Below are 19,617 nucleotides of genomic sequence, written 5' to 3'. Positions count from 1 at the left end.
ATTCAAATTCAAACCAGTTCTGGATCTAAAAATATTGAATCGTTATGTAAGGATACCAACGTTCAAGATGGTAACTGTAAGGACTATCTTACCTTTTGTTCAGCAAGGGAATTATATGTCCACAATAGATTTACAGGATGCATATCTGCATATTCCGATTCATCCAGATCATTATCAGTTCCTGAGATTCTCGTTTCTGGACAAGCATAACCAGTTTGTGGCTCTGCCGTTTGGCCTAGCTACAGCTCCAAGAATTTTTACAAAGGTTCTCGGTGCCCTGCTGTCTGTAATCAGAGAACAGGGTATTGTGGTATTTCCTTATTTGGACGATATCTTGGTACTTGCTCAGTCTTTACATTTAGCAGAATCTCATACGAATCGACTTGTGTTGTTTCTTCAAGATCATGGTTGGAGGATCAATTTACCAAAAAGTTCTTTGATTCCTCAGACAAGGGTAACCTTTCTGGGTTTCCAGATGGATTCAGTGTCCATGACTCTGTCTTTAACAGACAAGAGACGTCTAAAGTTGATTACAGCTTGTCGAAACCTTCAGTCACAATCATTCCCTTCGGTAGCCTTATGCATGGAAATTCTAGGTCTTATGACTGCTGCATCGGACGCGATCCCCTTTGCTCGTTTTCACATGCGACCTCTTCAGCTCTGTATGCTGAAGCAATGGTGCAAGGATTACACAAAGATATCTCAATTAATATCTTTAAAACCGATTGTTCGACACTCTCTAACATGGTGGACAGATCACCATCGTTTAATTCAGGGGGCTTCTTTTGTGCTTCCGACCTGGACTGTAATTTCAACAGATGCAAGTCTCACAGGTTGGGGAGCTGTGTGGGGATCTCTGACGGCACAAGGAGTTTGGGAATCTCAGGAGGTGAGATTACCGATCAATATTTTGGAACTCCGTGCAATTTTCAGAGCTCTTCAGTTTTGGCCTCTTCTGAAGAGAGAATCGTTCATTTGTTTTCAGACAGACAATGTCACAACTGTGGCATACATCAATCATCAAGGAGGGACTCACAGTCCTCTGGCTATGAAAGAAGTATCTCGAATTTTGGTTTGGGCGGAATCCAGCTCCTGTCTAATCTCTGCGGTTCATATCCCAGGTGTAGACAATTGGGAAGCGGATTATCTCAGTCGTCAAACGTTGCATCCGGGCGAATGGTCTCTTCACCCAGAGGTATTTCTTCAGATTGTTCAAATGTGGGAACTTCCAGAAATAGATCTGATGGCGTCCCATCTAAACAAGAAACTGTCCAGATCCCGGGATCCTCAGGCGGAGGCAGTGGATGCATTATCACTTCCTTGGAAGTATCATCCTGCCTATATCTTTCCGCCTCTAGTTCTTCTTCCAAGAGTAATCTCCAAGATTCTGAAGGAATGCTCGTTTGTTCTGCTGGTAGCTCCGGCATGGCCTCACAGGTTTTGGTATGCGGATCTTGTCCGGATGGCCTCTTGCCAACCGTGGACTCTTCCGTTAAGACCAGACCTTCTGTCACAAGGTCCTTTTTTTCCATCAGGATCTGAAATCCTTAAATTTAAAGGTATGGAGATTGAACGCTTGATTCTTGGTCAAAGAGGTTTCTCTGACTCTGTGATTAATACTATGTTACAGGCTCGTAAATCTGTATCTCGAGAGATATATTATAGAGTCTGGAAGACTTATATTTCTTGGTGTCTTTCTCATCATTTTTCCTGGCATTCTTTTAGAATACCGAGAATTTTACAGTTCCTTCAGGATGGTTTAGATAAGGGTTTGTCCGCAAGTTCTTTGAAAGGACAAATCTCTGCTCTTTCTGTTCTTTTTCACAGAAAGATTGCTATTCTTCCTGATATTCATTGTTTTGTACAAGCTTTGGTTCGTATAAAACCTGTCATTAAGTCAATTTCTCCTCCTTGGAGTTTGAATTTGGTTCTGGGAGCTCTTCAAGCTCCTCCGTTTGAACCTATGCATTCATTGGACATTAAATTACTTTCTTGGAAAGTTTTGTTCCTTTTGGCCATCTCTTCTGCCAGAAGAGTTTCTGAATTATCTGCTCTTTCTTGTGAGTCTCCTTTTCTGATTTTTCATCAGGATAAGGCGGTGTTGCGAACTTCTTTTGAATTTTTACCTAAAGTTGTGAATTCCAACAACATTAGTAGAGAAATTGTGGTTCCTTCATTATGTCCTAATCCTAAGAATTCTAAGGAGAAATCGTTGCATTCTTTGGATGTTGTTAGAGCTTTGAAATATTATGTTGAAGCTACGAAATCTTTTCGTAAGACTTCTAGTCTATTTGTTATCTTTTCCGGTTCTAGAAAAGGCCAGAAAGCTTCTGCCATTTCTTTGGCATCTTGGTTGAAATCTTTAATTCATCTTGCCTATGTTGAGTCGGGTAAAACTCCGCCTCAGAGAATTACAGCTCATTCTACTAGGTCAGTTTCTACTTCCTGGGCGTTTAGGAATGAAGCTTCGGTTGACCAGATCTGCAAAGCAGCAACTTGGTCCTCTTTGCATACTTTTACTAAATTCTACCATTTTGATGTATTTTCTTCTTCTGAAGCAGTTTTTGGTAGAAAAGTACTTCAGGCAGCGGTTTCAGTTTGAATCTTCTGCTTATGTTTTTCGTTAAACTTTATTTTGGGTGTGGATTATTTTCAGCAGGAATTGGCTGTCTTTATTTTATCCCTCCCTCTCTAGTGACTCTTGTGTGGAAAGATCCACATCTTGGGTAGTCATTATCCCATACGTCACTAGCTCATGGACTCTTGCTAATTACATGAAAGAAAACATAATTTATGTAAGAACTTACCTGATAAATTCATTTCTTTCATATTAGCAAGAGTCCATGAGGCCCGCCCTTTTTTTGTGGTGGTTATGATTTTGTATAAAGCACAATTATTCCAATTCCTTATTTTATATGCTTTCGCACTTTTTTATCACCCCACTTCTTGGCTATTCATTAAACTGAATTGTGGGTGTGGTGAGGGGTGTATTTATAGGCATTTTGAGGTTTGGGAAACTTTGCCCCTCCTGGTAGGAATGTATATCCCATACGTCACTAGCTCATGGACTCTTGCTAATATGAAAGAAATGAATTTATCAGGTAAGTTCTTACATAAATTATGTTTTATCTTCCTGTCCAGCTGCTTGAGGTGAGGGTGCCTAATTGCCTATTAATCACTGCAGATTGAAATGCATAGAATAGGTACAGACCCAATATTATCTAACATTCTAACAATGCAGAGAACTGTTTGCAGAAAAATGCAAGTAAAAAAACGTTTTTGTTCATTAAACTTCGTTTTATGATGATACAATCTTTTGTGTAATTATTTTATAAGGTGCTGTTTAGCAAATGTTTTTGTTCATTAAACCTAGTTTGATAATGATACAATTTATATTATTAGGTTTATTATTAGGTTTATAATGCTGTTTAGCATTTTAAGTCTTCATTTCAAAGCTTTAAAAATAATGTATTAGATGTTACTTATTACAATTTTTAGAGGGGCCTGGAAACTAACTCCCTCACTTCCCTTTGACTTACATTATAAACTGGGTTTCAATTTACAACGGTTTCAATTTACAATTATTCCTTCTGGAACCTAACCACGGCATAAACTGTGTGTGTGCCATCCATTGAAAATCTAGGGCAAACTATAAAATGTTGGCCGCATTAATATTCTCCGGTGATACTTTTTTACCATGGGTTTGTCATATCAGATTATGCTCTACTCTTAGTACAGGCACACAGTATTGATAGCGCACCTGGTGCTATCGATAGTGCTCGACTTCTAATCTAGGCCAATATCGATTGAAAATAGCAGAAAGATTATGATCAACCCCTAGTTAGAAAAGGGAATTTGTTTACATATAAAATGCTCTAATGAAAGATAACAGATTATTTTTTGCGTTTCTGGCCATACCTCTAAAAGGGGAACAAATCTTTGTTGGTGTCAGTCAAGAAAAGTAAATTGCCTTAGGCAAGTATAACTCTTTCTTTTGTGTTTTAAATGTTTGATTTATTTTTATTCATTTCTTTATTGATTTTTTTTATCTTGAATTCTAGTCAATTGTATTTGTTCTGTATAATTGTGTTCAAATATTTTCACATACATACTGTATATGTTATATAGGTTTATCTTTGGTTTCACATTTTTCAAAAATAGGCTTGATTAGGTGCTTTTAAAAAGAGCTCAACTCATAAGCAAAATTGTGTATATTGGTTAAAATATAGTTCTTCAGTGCATTCTAAACTGATGTTTTTCAAGTTTTACTTTCTTTCCTAAGACATGGAGAGTCTGCAACGTCATTCCAGTTACTAGTGGGAGATTCACTTCTGGCCAGCAGGAGGAGGCATAGAGCAGCAGAGCTGTTAACTGTCACTTCCCTTACCCATAACCCCCAGTCATTCTCTTTGCCTCTGTCAATGGGTGCAGGCACATATGTATGTGGAGACTAGTGGTTAATCTTCACTTTATTTTGGGGAAGTTTCCTCTGTGTCTCTTAATTTAATAACTCTTGTAGTGTGGCAAGAGTTTTATGTGGGGCATTTTATTAGACGATAAGAACAGTAGGGCTCATTTTACCAGACTTTTCTTATGAATTTGACCCGGAGCTGCAAGGGTCTTTTTTTTCTGTTTTACTCTGCAGTTTTTTCTAGAATTGCGGTAGGGCACCTCAGACTGTCTGAGGTGTAGAGGTCCTGAGATTGTTTCTTTTGGGCAGTTAAATTATATTAGCGTGTTAACACTTTGAGGGAATAAAGTCTCTTCTTAAAGTGACAGTAGTCTTTATTTCAAATTTTAAATTTCACCTTTAATTTTGGGGAATTTTTTTTCAAGCTATGGACATGCAAACAAAATATGTTTCTTTTAATAGATGCTTATGTCTAGAGCAGTGATTTTTAACCTTTTTTTTTGCCGTGGCACACTTTTTTACATTAAAAAATCCTGTGGCACACCACCATCCCAAAATTTTAAAAAAATCACATATTGTAGCCTAATACAGCATATATATATATACATATACACACAAACACACACATACTGTATGTATTGTGCTGTTATGCCATGCCTCCTACAAACTACTCCTGCACTGGGAGTAAAAAACAAGCAAAGTTTAAAAAACATGTCACACTGTTGTCAGTCTGCCGTGGCACACCTGAGGATCTCTCACGGCACACTAGTGTGCCACGGTACACTGGTTGAAAAACACTGGTCTAGAGGCCCAAATTGTTTTGCCTATGCAATTTTGTGCCACATGTTTGGCTATAACGATTATTGCCCTCTGAGCCTATTGTCTCCCAGGATAATGCTGTTCAGGTTATGCCGCAGTTTTCTCCTCAAACGTCCTAAGCTTCATTGACGTCACATACTGTGCCCTGCGGTTCCTCTCAGCCTTCTGGAGGGGTATATTTGCCTGTAGATTTTGCTGCACAGATATCTTCTGCAGTATCTGTGGCATTATCTGCTTTTCCTATGTTGGGGAAGCGCAAGAGGAAATCTAAACACTTTTCTGATAGTAAGGTGTCTGTTGCCTCTGCTGTTGTGAAGGTTCAGTCCATCCTAAGTCTGATAAGTAGGATATCTCGGAAGGTTCTGAGGGTGAAATATCAGATTCGGACAGTATAATTCCTTTAAATGACTCTGAAGAGGTAAACGTCAGATCTTAGCTTGAACACCTCAGCTTACTATTAAAAGAGGTATTGGTTACTTTGGATGACTCCGATACTTCTGTCGCTGTCAAGCCTAAGAAATCTAGTAAACGTAATAAGTACTATGATGTTTCTTCCTCTGTAGAAGTGTTTCCTGTCCCTGACTGTGTGTCGGAGATCATTGCACAGGAGTGAAATAAGCCAGGGATACCTTTCTCCCCATCTCCCGTTTTTAAAAAGATTTTTCCTGTTGCTGACTCCATTTGAGACGCATGGCGCACAGTGCCTAAGGTAGAAGGGGCTATTTCTACTCTGGCTAAGAGAACCACAATCCCTATTGAGGATAGCTGTTCCTTTAAGGAGGATCATATGGACAAAATGCTGGAGGCTTAGTTAAAGAAGATGTGTGTGCATCAGGGTCTACAATGGAAACCTGCAGTTTGTATTGCTACAGTAGCAAGTGCAGCATCTTATTGGTGCGATGCCTTATCTGAATTGATTTTAGAAGAGACTACTTTAGAGGAGATCCAATATAGGATTAAGACCCTCAAACTTGCCAATTCCTTTATCTCTGATGCTAACATAACCAGGGAGGAACTCGGAGTTCCTTGGCCATGAATAAGGCGGTCCTTCGTACTAAATTGGGTTTTCTCCCTAAGGTGGTTTCGGATAGAAATATTAATCAGGAAATTGTTGTTCCTTCTCTCTGTGCTAATTCTTCTTCTCAAAAGGAACGTCTGTTGCATAACTTGGATGTTGTGCGTTCTCTAAAATTCCACCTACAGTATACAAAGGATTTTAGCCAGTCTTCTGCCCTGTTTGTTTGTTTGTTTCTGATGAAAGCGTAAGTGTCAGAAGGCCACTTCTGCTTCTCTTTCCCTCTCGTTGAGAACTATGATTCATTTTGCTTATGAGACTGCTGGACTGCTGCCTCCTGAGAGAATTACAGGTCATTCCACTAGGGCTGTCTCCTCTTCTTGGGCTTTCAAAAATGAAGCTTCTGTGGAACAGATTTGCAAGGCGGCAACATCGTCCTCTCTGCATACTTTCCATACAGTTCTTCAAGTGGTGGTGCCTTCTGTTTAGGTCTACTTGTTTTGTTCTCCCTCCCTGTTCATTCTAGCTTGGGTATTAGTTCCCACTAGTATTTGGAATGACGTTGTGGACTCTCCATGTCTTAGCAAAGAAAACAAAATTCATGCTTACCTGATAAATTTCTTTCCGGACATGGAGAGTCCACGACCCCACCCTTAATTTGACTTAGAGTATTTTTTGTTAAACCTCAGCCACCTCTACACCTTTGTGTTATCTTTTTCCATTTTCCTTCGGCTGAATGACTGGGGGTTATGGGTAAGGGAAGTGACATTTAACAGCTTTGCTGTGGCGCTCTTTGCCTCCTCCTGCTGGCTAGGAGTGAATATCCCTGTAGTAATTGGAATGCTGTTGTGGACTCTCCATGTCTGTAAAGAAAGAAATTTATCAGGTAAGCATAAATTTTGTTTTTCCTTAATTTTTTCAGGAGATGAGTGGAGTACTGAAAAGCATGCTTTCAGAGTGGTTCTCTGTAGGATTTCTGAACCTGGAGAGAATTACCTGGCAGTCCCCCTGTGAGGTGCTTCAGAAGATTAGTGAGTAAGTGTACTTAAATGCCTTAATCGCTTATCCTATTTTTAATCATTAACCTTAAATATGTGATAAACTTTTTATCTGAAATAACCATTTCTAAAATGGTAGTGAAATCCACTGATGTTGCTTTAACAGCTGCCACCCTTACTATGGATACAATAACAAGGGCAAAGACATTCCACTTTACAGAGGAGGATACAGCAACCATTTTGTTTGATGAACTGACAATTGCACCATCATCTAAAAAAACGTTGTACGTCTACAATCACCTCCTAAAGCTGAAAAAGCTTAAGAAAGACCTGGAACTTCATGGCACTTATTTATCACAGGAAAAGATACATGTATATACCCCGTGGCTTCCGGATAAGAAACACCCCCACAATAGGACGCTGTAACGCAGCCTTTTGTGATAGGTAGTGTATCATACTTAATAAGTGCTCATTGGATCTTATCCTACTAGTAATTCAGGAAGTAAATGTACAACTCCAACAGGTACAAACAGAAATCGCACAGTATGAGGCATTGAATCTTGCAACCATACAACAAGATCAACAAGAGAATTGGATGGATAAGTTTATAACTCCAACATCAATATGAGGTTGAATTAATGCAATTCAAGAAAACAAAAACAAACTTGAAACAGTAACACATGACCAGTGTTCCCTCTAAGGCCAGTTTTGTGTGCAGCCCAGCAGTGAAACAGTTAACAAGAGAACCATACCTTACCATCTGCATTGTGCAGTGTTTGCTAATTGCAGGGTGTGGTTACCTAATTAACTGTTTCACTGCTGGGCCGCACACAAAACTGGCCTTAGAGGGAACACTGCACATGACTACAGGGATAGACACATATACATCTGGCAGTTGTCACAACAGGATCGCCAAGAAGAGTACCCAGCCCGCTTTAGAAGACGGTATAGGAAACCAGTTAATTTGCATACAGTGGATTCCTCGGGCTCTTGCTCAGAGGGGGAACCCCCCAATTTGCCGTTGAGTACAGAACTAACTCTAAGTACAGGGGTCACCACCTGCTCAAAAAACGGGGGAGGCAAAGACCCCATCCCAGAAGGAGCGAGTACAAAGCGCAAAACCTCCAAGGCCACCGAATGTCCGGAACTGAATATTGTAGTCAACCTTAGTGACAGGATACTGACACCTATTGAAAATGGGGTACTAAACAAAGGTCTGACATATATACCCACATGTAGCTCTGATGCCTTTGGACTCTATATCGATCTCCAAAAATTCCAAAGACAACTCAAACTGAAGGAATATTTTGGGAAATCAGAGGAATCAATCCAAAGCTCTCATAAGCTTAAGTAACAGTCGACCTTTGATCCACAGAGCAACAATGCCAGTATCCGCACCTACCACAGACTCACACAAAATTATATGGAAAGCAAAATCAAGCAACAGAACACCCAGGGGTTCAACAACTGCACCAAAGAGGAGCGCCAGGCTATCACCACATTGGCACAAGATCCTACAATAATCATAAGGGAAGCCGATAAAGGAGGGGCCATAGTCCTTCAGAACTAGAAGGACTATAGAGAGGAGGCCCTACATCAACTAAAGGACCCCGAGACCTATCGCAAACTACCTAGGAATCTGACCGGGGTCTTTAAAGCCAAGATTGACAACTATCTGGAACAGACTTTCCAAGCAGGGTACATTACAATACAGGAACTGGGATTTCTCACAACAACACATCTTAGACTCCTGGTCTTCTATACTGTACCTAAAATACATAAGAGACTGCACCGGCCCCCAGGTAGACCGATAGTGTCAGCCATACAGTTCCTCCACCAACCGCTAGCCAGGTTTGTGGACATGCACCTACAACCATTGGTTAGACGCATGGACTCATTTTTACTAGATTCTAACATGCTTCTCAACATACTGAAGACCATGGAACCACAGAGGGCAGATGACATTTTGGTCACACTGGACTTTACGAGTCTTTACACTGCCACCAGCAGGGACTCAGAGCAATTTAAAAACAACTACAGAGATATCCCTATGTACTTTTAACACTACTAGAATTCAGTTTGACCACAAATTATTTTAAATTTGAAAAACAGCTCTACTTTTAGCGCTCTGGGACGGCGATGGGGTCCAATGTGGCCCCATGCTACGCCAACTTATTGATGGCGCAGTTTTGAGATGCAAGACACAGACCTTTTCAATGACACGAGAATTTTACTGTTCAAGCATTATATAGATGACCTGAAATTGATCTGGCATGGCACAGAAAAGGAACTACTATTATGGTTTGAAAAACTTAACACAGTATCCCCAGTCATACAACTCAAGATGAATTATAATCTCTCCTCAATCGACTTTCTGGATCTTCGACTATACAAGGGACCTGATGGATTACAGTCAACGTTGTTCAGAAAAACGACAGACAGAAATTCTCTATCCTTCTCTTGCACTATACAAGTTGCCATCCTCCGGCATTAAAAAGGGCTTTACCCAATTCGCAATACAAGAGGGTGATTAGGAACAATACGGAAGAGCAAAATCTTAATCAACAACTAGATGAAATGACCTACAGATTTTTGGAAAGAGGATATCCAGGAAAAACACTTGCCCAGGTGAAACAGAACCTATGGACCACTACATCGGAGAATAAAGAAACACTACAACAGTTTAGACTTACATTCTCTACCACTTATACGCATGATAAACAGGGCTTAGCAGACAGCCTCAGAAAGAACTGGCAGATTATTACTTCAGACCCTTCTCTGCCATTCCAGGACTCTCCACCAACGAGAGTGGGTTACAGAAGGGGGAAATCTCTCCGTGATCGGATGGTACATACAGACCCTGCCCACTGTTATGAGAAAACAACCTGGTTAAAAACAGAAAAACCTGGTTTGTTTTAGATGTACAGGCTGTGTACCACCTGTAATGGCCTCATAGCTGGCCCTTATTTCACGCATCTGCACAGTAGAAGAAAATATCATAAAGATTGTATGACCTGCACTACCACCCACATGGTATACTTACTCCACTGTGCGGATTATTCTACGTGGGAAAGACCACAGACGACCTCCGCATTAGGATGGCCAATCATAGATCATCTATAAGAGTGGCCATCGATAAGGGTACTACAGACCAACCAGTGGCACTGCACTTCTTACAAGCAGGCCACACGGTCAAAGATCTTAAGTACACACTAATAGACCACGTTCCCCTGATGCCTAGGGGAGGCGATCAAGGCAAATGCCTTCTTCAACTGGAAGCAAGAAGGACTTTTGAATTAGGAACACTTATACCTAGGGGACTAAACACCCACCTGGATTGGCATAGTTACCTCTAATTCCACTTGGAGTACTTCATTACAAGCCTTCCCATAAAAAACCATGAGGACTTAATATACTTTATATATGTATACTCCATGGCACTATTCTTCCAACACATATATCCCTTAGTATATAGGTCCATGTATTCTTCTGTAGCTGAATACAGACCCTTATATCATTATGACCTCTTCACATATAGTCATGCCTTCTGCTGCAGTAGCGGGCGGCATATATAGCACCATATTGTCCATTTTGTCCATGCTCATATTAATTTACATGTCCTACAATGGTACTCACTTTGATGTATATGGCCATCTACTTATATGTATTGTATATTCTCTTAACATGGCCATCATTCCCCCACTATGCCGCTATTTTGGAGTTTTATACCTCCTTATTTCCAGCCAGTACCCTGCCCCCCCTATAATTTTTATTATGCTATATTTTATTATGCAACACTCTTCCATATAATGATTTACAGTATATTACCTTTACACGCTATTAAATATACACTACTTGTCACATTAAATTCAAGCACATATGTCTTACCACACTACTATATATTGGTATTACACTTGCGCACTAAGTCTAAATCACTTTGTCCTGACACACAGGGGGGTTTTTCTGCCGCCGGCATTTGAGAGGTGACGTTATGAGACCCACTTCCGGGTTTGGCTCGGGCGGCGCAGCGTGAAGGCCGGTGGCGTTCTTGCAGCTCCCAGACACTTTCCTATAAACAAAATAAAAAGAGAGAAGTGCTCAACCTGGGAACGAACAATAGCATAATAGCTTGTTCTTTGGCTAGTTACCACCCAAGAAGCAGCCTCGTTTTGCTCAACATGTGTCTTCCACAGAGAAGAACTTTCCTGAAGCATATCAGTCTGATCCTGACTTCACAGTACAGTCCAGCCCCGAAATACCAGGCAATCCCTCTCTGAACGAGAGAAACGGCAAAACCCCAGCACATACGTTTCGGCCTATTGTGGGCCTCGTCAGTGAAGTGCAGCCATATCCCTCTAGGCACACGGAGCAATGGGACCACGTCTGGATTCCCGCATCACACTTAGGGAGACTTCCCTAAGTGTCATAATTTGCATAAATAAAAAGAGAGAAGTGCTCAACCTGGGAACGAACAATAACATAATAGCTTGTTCTATGGCTATGTGTGTGTTTATGTATGTGTGTGTGTGTATGTGTATATATATATATATATATATATATATATATATATATATATATATATATATATAATGTGTGTGTGTGTATGTGTATATATATATATATATATATATATGTGTGTGTGTGTGTTTGTATATGTATATGTATGTATATATATATATATATATATATATATATATAAATATGTATGTGTATATATATATATATATATATATATATATATACATGTGTATATATTTGTGTGTATATATATATGTATATATATATATATACATACATACATACATACATACATACATACATACATGTGTGCACCCTTGTCATTTTGTTGATCTGAATACCTGTAACTACCTAGCACTGATTAATTGGAACACACAATTGGTTTGGTGATCCCATTAAGCCTTGAACTTCATAGACTGGTGCATCCAATCATGAGAAAAGGTATTTAAGGTGGCCAATTGCAAGTTGTTGTTGTTCTCTTTGACTCTCCTCTGAAGAGTGGCAATATGGGGGCCTCAAAACAACTCTTAAATGACCTGAAAACAAAGATTGTTCAACATTATGGTTTAGGGAAGGCTACAAAAAGCTATCGCAGAGATTTATGCTGTCTGTGTCCACTCTAAGGAACATAGTGGCAGGCCAAGTAAAATATCGGAAAGGGAAAGGATGGTAAGAACGGTCAAAAACAGCACACAGACCACCTCCAAAGACCTACAACATCATCTTGCTGCAGATGGTGTCACTGTGCATCGTTCAGCAATTCAGCGCACTTTGCACAAGGAGAAGCTGTATGGGAGAGTGATGCAGAAGAAGCCTTTTCTGCACACACGTAGAGTTGCTTCAGGTATGCAAACGCACATTTGGACAAGCCAGCTTCATTTTGAAAGAAGGTGCTGTGGACTGATGAAACAAAGATTGAGTTATTTGGTCATGACAAGGGGCGTTATGCATGGCGGCAAAAGAACACAGCGTTCCAAGACAAACACTTGTTACCTACAGTAGAATTTGGTGGATGTTCCATCATGCTGTGGGTCTGTGTGGCCAGTGCCGGTACTGGGAATCTTGTTAAAGTTGAGGGTCGCATGGATTCCACTCAATATCAGCAGATACTTGAGAATAATGTTGAGGAATCAGTCACAAAGTTACACTGGGTCTGGATATTTCAACAACCCAAAAAACTGCTCAAAACCTACTCTGGCATTTATGCAGAGGAACAAGTACAATGTTCTGGAATGGCCATCCCAGTCCCCAGACCTGAATATCATTGAAAATCTGTGGGGTGATTTGAAGCGGGCTGTCCTTGATCGGCAACCATCAAACCTAACTGAACTGTAGATGTTTTACAAGAAGTAATGGTCCAAAATTCCTTTATCCAGAATCCAGACACTCATTACAGGCTATAGGAAGTGTCTAGAGGCAGTTAGTTCTGCTAAAGGAGGCTCTACTAAATATTGATGCAATATTTCTGTTGGGGTGCCCAAATGTATGCACCTGTATAATTTCGTTTTGATGCATATTGCACATTTTCTGTTAATCCAATAATCCTCATTTCACTACTGAAATATTACTGTGTCCTTCAGTTATTTGATAGATAAAAATGAAAATTGCTGATCCAAACACCCAATTATTTATAAATGAAAATCATGGAAACTGTCAGGGGTGCCTAAACTTTTGCATACAATTGTACATACACTATAGCCTCTCTGTGGCAGAAGCTGCTAACCAATTTTGTTTCACTGAGTTATTCTATTGTTTTACTGTTGCATAATTACCACTGTGAATCACTGAGAATACTGATGTTGTTTTCCTCGGGATAATTTAAACCATTGTATTTGGAATTGTCCCAAAATAATTTTGTTTTGGCGTAAAATTTCCTTTTGGTTGTCTAAAGTTAAATATTCTATTCTGCTACAAAAGGAAGATGTTTTTTTGTTTTTTTTTTTAGGAAAAGGATCTCCAATGACTTCTAATGTTAGTGTTATTAATTTTGCTATTCTTTGTGCAAAAAAGATTTTTTTACTTGTGTCTATTTTGCATGCCAATCCGTAATACCAATTGTGAACATAATTTTTCTGTCACTGATATTGTGCATAATTTTATTTATCTGATGATTGTATTTTTAATCACAATATAATTTTACATCATTAAATATTGCAATTTTATTTTGCCTTAAAAAAACCTGTATTCATGTTAAGAAAACATGTTGTTAATTCTGATAAACAAGCGTGGGAATTTGCTCCTTTTTCCCATGTCTGGCAATAAGTGAACAAGTAGTATTAAGGCCAATCTGTAAAAGGCTCAGTCTGATTTTGTAATGGGAATCTGGTTTGTCATTTAGCAGAGCTATTATTGGAGTAAGCTTAAATTTGACCCCTGCAGATTCTGATATAACCTTGCCAAGCTTTTCCAAAAAGGTTTGATCTTACATCATTGCCACCCTATATAGGACATTGTTCCAGCTTTCCCACACCATCTCCAACATGATGGTAATCTCAGAAGGTGTACGTTTTTTCAAATAAACGGGTTGTAAGATACCATCAAAACAGAATCTTATACTTTTACTTCAAGCATTAAAGAAGAGGCAGAAGATTTATGTGCATTTGTAAAATGTTTCTGCCAGTGATGAGTCTTGAGCATTATGCCTAATTCCATATGCTAGTGAGATATTTAATCACTTCAAAACTGATCAGTTCCTGCTTGAATGAGTCTCATAACAAAGTTTTCCTCCATTATACCTATGATATAATGGGCCAGATGAAGGGTACATTTAAAATAACTCTATTTTCTTGATGTTTGGACTGTAAACATGAAGTTTTTGTCTTTAATTTGCACATCAAATGGGTTCACTTAACTATAGAATCCAGCACTCTAGGAGTTGCATTTCAATTTTTTTTTTTAATCTGTGGCTTTACATATCCTGAAATTCCTACATAATTGATTGCTGAATAATCAAGTTCCATGTTCAGACATAAATGTGCAGTGGCTAGCCGTAAATGGACTTTTGCTGCATCTGCTGTCCAAGCTTTAAGAATATCCTTTCTTTCTTTCTTCTACAAGATATGACGAGTCCACGGATTTCATCCTTACTTGTGGGATATTATCCTTCTGCTAACAGGAAGTGGCAAAGAGCACAACAGCAGAGCTGTATATATAGCTCCTCCCTTCCCTCCACCCCCAGTCATTCTCTTTGCCTGTGTTATACTAGGAAGAGGTAAAGTGAGGTGTTAGTTTTAGTTTCTTCAATCAAGAAGTTTTTTATTTTAAATGGTACCGGTGTGTGCTATTTTCCTCAGGGGGATATGGAAGAAGATTTCTGCCCTGAGGTTGATGATCTTAGCAGATGTAACTAAGATCCATGTTGGTTTCCACAAAGCCTCTGAAGGTAATACAAGATACTTCTTCAGTGTGGAGAACGGTTTCATGCTACAAGCAGCATTGAGGTATGTGCAGCCCTTTATTTCTGAGGAGACTTGGTATATCAGAACTGGCTGACATTTATTTCCCTGCAAGGGAAGGGGTAAGCATTAGACCTTTAAAACAAAGGGTATTACTGAGAAACCTGTGCTTAGTTTATTTTATTGACATATTGGGCCAAGCATTATAATGGACTTAACAGCATTATAAAGAGACACTGGGAGAGACAGGAATATGCTTAACGGTTTTTATTGTTAAAGGGACAGTATACACTCATTTTCATAAAACTGCATGTAATAGACACTACTATAAAGAATAAGATGCACAGATACTGATATAAAAATCCAGTATAAAACTGTTTAAAAACTTACTTAGAAACCCTCAGTTTAGCTATGTTGAAAAGTTAGTTGGAAAGCCCACTGCAAGTGAGAAATAAGACATCCCCCCCTCCCCTTCTTTTGCATATGAAAAGACCCTTTACACAAACAGGAGCAAGCTGGAGAAGGTAGCTGATGGTATTCACATCAAACTTTGGGGCTTGGTTAGGAGTCTGAAAATCAGAGCAATGTTATTTAAAAATAAGCAAAACTATAATTTTTTTGAAAAATCAAACTTTATGGGCTATATAAATAGATCATCTACAAAACATATATATGCAAAGAAAAAATGAGTGTATAATGTCCCTTTAATAAACAGTTGGGCCACATTTTTTGAGTGTACTTAGGGGCTAAATAAATCCACATGGCTTATACTCTAAACCGCTTCACCATGCGGTTGTTCAGGCCTATACGATCATCGGATGTGATGGGCGGGGCTTATTTTTGCGCGCTCAGACGCGCACTTTACTCTGGCTGAGAAGGCAGCAGGCATTAGCTCTGGTTGAGCCTAGACTGGTGTTCTGTTAACCGGATCGTTGTAGAGTAATTTTGCAGCACCCTGGGGGCAGGCTGTGGCTAGGTGCAGGGGTTATTTTTGTCAAATCTAACATATTTGTGACTATAAATACCTTTTTAGAGGTTAATTTCTCCCCTTACTCTTGGGGTGCAATAATTTTTGGAGCCATTGATTAGGTGTAGTTAATTTTAAAGGGTAAATTAATGTTTTGAAGCAGTTTTGGAAAATGTGTGCGCTTTTTATTTCTTAAAGGCGCAGTACACATTTTTCGAAAAATTGTTTAAATCAATAAATAAAGTGTTTAACGACTATTGTGGTTATTACTAGTCTAGTTTAGAAGCCATTGTGTACCTCTTGTACTGAAAGGGCCTTACATTGTAAAAAGCATATTTTAAGTAAAGAAATTGTGCCTAAGGATGATTCTCAATCTGAAGAGAACCAGGATATGCCATCCAATTCTCCCCAAGTGTCACATCCTTTAACGCCCACACAATCGACGCCAAGTACTTCTAGTATGTCTAATTCTTTTAGGCTGCAGGAGATGGCTGCAGTTATGTCAACTACCCTTACAGAGGTATTATCTAAATTACCAGTGTTACAGGGTAAACGCAGTAGGTCAGGTATTAATGTGAATACTGAATCCTCGGATGCTTTATTGGCTATTTCCGATGTACCCTCACAGTGCTCTGAGTTGGGGGTCATCGAATTGCTGTCTGAGGGAGAACTTTCAGACTCAGGAAATATGTTACCTCAGATAGATTCGGACGTGATGTCCTTTAAATTTAAGCTTGAACACCTCCGCCTGTTACTTCGGGAGGTTTTAGCAACTCTGGATGATTGTGACTCTATTGTGATACCACCAGAGAAATTGTGTAAGATGGACAAATATCTAGAGGTGCCTACTTACACTGATGTTTTTCCGGTTCCTAAAAGAATTTCGGAAATTGTAAAAAAGGAATGGGATAGACCAGGTATTCCGTTCTCTCCCCCTCCTAATTTTCAGAAAATGTTTCCCATATCAGACACCATTCGAGACTCGTGGCAAACGATCCCTAAGGTGGAGGGAGCTATATCTACCCTGGCTATGCGTACAACTATACCTATTGAGGACAGTTGTGCTTTCAAAGACCCTATGGATAAAAAGTTAGAGGGTCTCCTAAAGAAATTATTTATTCATCAGGGTTTTCTTTTACATCCTACGGCTTGCATTGTTCCAGTAACTACTGCAGCAGCTTTTTGGTTTGATGCTCTAGAAGAGTCCCTAAAGGTTGAGACTCCATTAGATGACATTTTGGATAGAATTAAGGCTCTCAAGCTAGCTAATTCTTTTATTACTGATGCCGCTTTTCAAATTGCTAAATTAGCGGCGAAAAATGCAGGATTTGCCATTCTAGCGCGTAGGGTGTTATGGCTCAAATCTTGGTCTGCTGATGTGTCATCAAAATCTAAACTTTTAGCTATTCCTTTTAAAGGTAAGACCCTATTCGGGCCTGAATTGAAGGACATTATTTCTGACATTACTGGAGGTGTAGGCCATGCTCTACCTCAGGATAAGTCTGTTAAGATGAGGGGTAAACAAAATAATTTTCGTTCCTTAGGAAACTTTAAAGGAGGACCCTCTGCTTCCTCTTCCTCCACAAAGCAGGAAGGGAATTTTGCTCAATCTAAGTCAGTCTGGAGACCCAACCAGGCTTGGAATAAAGGTAAACAATCCAAGAAGCCCGCTGCTGCTACAAAGACAGCATGAAGGGGCGGCCCCCGATCTGGGACTGGATCTAGTAGGCGGCAGACATTCCTTCTTTGCTCAGGCTTGGGCAAGAGATGTTCAGAACCCCTGGATGCTGGAAATCGTGACCCATGGATATCAACTGGAATTCAAGGATTTTCTCCCAAGAGGGGGATTTAATCTTTCACGATTGTCTGTAGACCAGATAAAGAGAGGCGTTCTTACGCTGTATAAAAGACCTCTCTTCCATGGGAGTAATTTGTCCCGTTCCAAAACTAGAACAGGGGCAGGGGTTTTACTCAAATCTTTTCGTGATTTCCAAAAAAAGAGGGAACTTTCAGACCCATTTTAGATCAAGTGTTTAAACAAGTTTCTCAGAGTCCCATCGTTCAAGATGGAGACTATACGAACAATTTTACCAATGATCCAGGAGGGTCAATATATGACTACCGTGGACTTAAAGGATGCTTACCTTCACATCCCTATCAAAAAATATCATCATCAGTTTCTAAGAATGGGGAATGAGGAGTTCCTTAGCGATGATAGAAGTATCCAAGATAATCCGATGGGCGAAGGCCAAGTCTTGTTATCTGTCTGCAATCTACATCCCAGGAGTAGAAAACTGGGAAGCGGATTTTCTAAGTCGTCAGACTTTTCATCCGGGGGAGTGGGAACTCCACCCGGAGGTGTTTGCATCATTGATTCGCCAATGGGGCAGACCGGAACTAGATCTGATGGCATCTAGTCAGAATGCCAAGCTTCCACGTTACGGATCCAGGTCGAGGGATCCCCAGGCCGAACTGATAGATGCCCTGGCAGTGCCTTGGTCATTCAGTTATTTGGTGGGGTTAGACCGTCTAGCTGGTAGGGAATCGGGCACACCTGAAGTAAACTTTATCCCAAAGTTTAAAGAATTACAGATAGTTGTGGTAGGTGGCGCAAAACCAAGATGCTATTCCCTGTGGTTCTTACTGTAAATATATTTGAAATTTAATAGAGTCGGTATAATATAAATATATTGTGTGCATAGAATGATTTAATAAGTCCTAGTTTTATATTCACTTTTGGATAAATGGATGTCAAAACTTGTTAAGTAATAAATACGTTCCTTTATTTAAATTGGTAAGTTTACCCAATATAGGTGATGCTAAAAATACACATTAAACAGAGATTATACAAATTCCTTTAAAATTAAAAATGACACCGGTGTCTATATGTATAAAAATATGTATAAAAATATGTATAAAAATATGTATAAAAATATTAGAAATTTAATAATATTATAATTGAAATCGTGCAATCTTTTGTTTTCACAGTTTTTTGTTTCTCACAAGTTATGTTTTCTAACAAAATATGTGATACCTAGGTAGAAACAATTTGATAATAAATAAAAAACAATAGTTCAAGTATAGTTCATATAGGATACTTTGTATCTAGTTCAGATTTGCAATTTCTGGTCTTATCTTAGGCTTCAATATATCATATGGTGAAGCACGGTTTGTGCGATTATTATCACACTGTAATATATGTGTACAAATCAGTGCCTTGAAGTGTATCTGCTTGATACCACTTATATGAGGAAAATGCGGTTAAATAAACGCCGCAATGCCAATGATTTTTCTTTCTTTGTTTTGGAATTTCTTTTTATGGTTTCAAAACAAGCAGGCGGTTATCTTATATGAGCCGCTGGCGGTTAAATAAATGCCGCTTTGTGTCCTATTTTTTGGTGAGCTATCTGTTTGCTGGGAAAATATTCGGGTTTCACTTGTATGTGAGTGCTTGTGTGGTTCCCGTGGCCGCTCTGTTGCCTTTTTCTTTGTCG

General features: G+C 39.3%; 1 protein-coding gene across 1 annotated transcript in view; it reads left to right on the top strand.

The window, feature by feature from the left end:
- Positions 1 to 19,617, top strand: part of MLYCD (malonyl-CoA decarboxylase) — a 558,150-nt gene that overhangs the window by 233,830 nt on the left and 304,703 nt on the right. Inside the window, 1 exon segment of the mRNA XM_053700801.1 lies at positions 7,168 to 7,280. Within this exon segment, the coding sequence (XP_053556776.1) occupies positions 7,168 to 7,280 (113 nt within the window).

Source organism: Bombina bombina, chromosome 1, assembly GCF_027579735.1.
Source record: "Bombina bombina isolate aBomBom1 chromosome 1, aBomBom1.pri, whole genome shotgun sequence".
NCBI lineage: Eukaryota > Metazoa > Chordata > Amphibia > Anura > Bombinatoridae > Bombina > Bombina bombina.
This window is presented reverse-complemented; position numbering and strand designations above follow the sequence as displayed.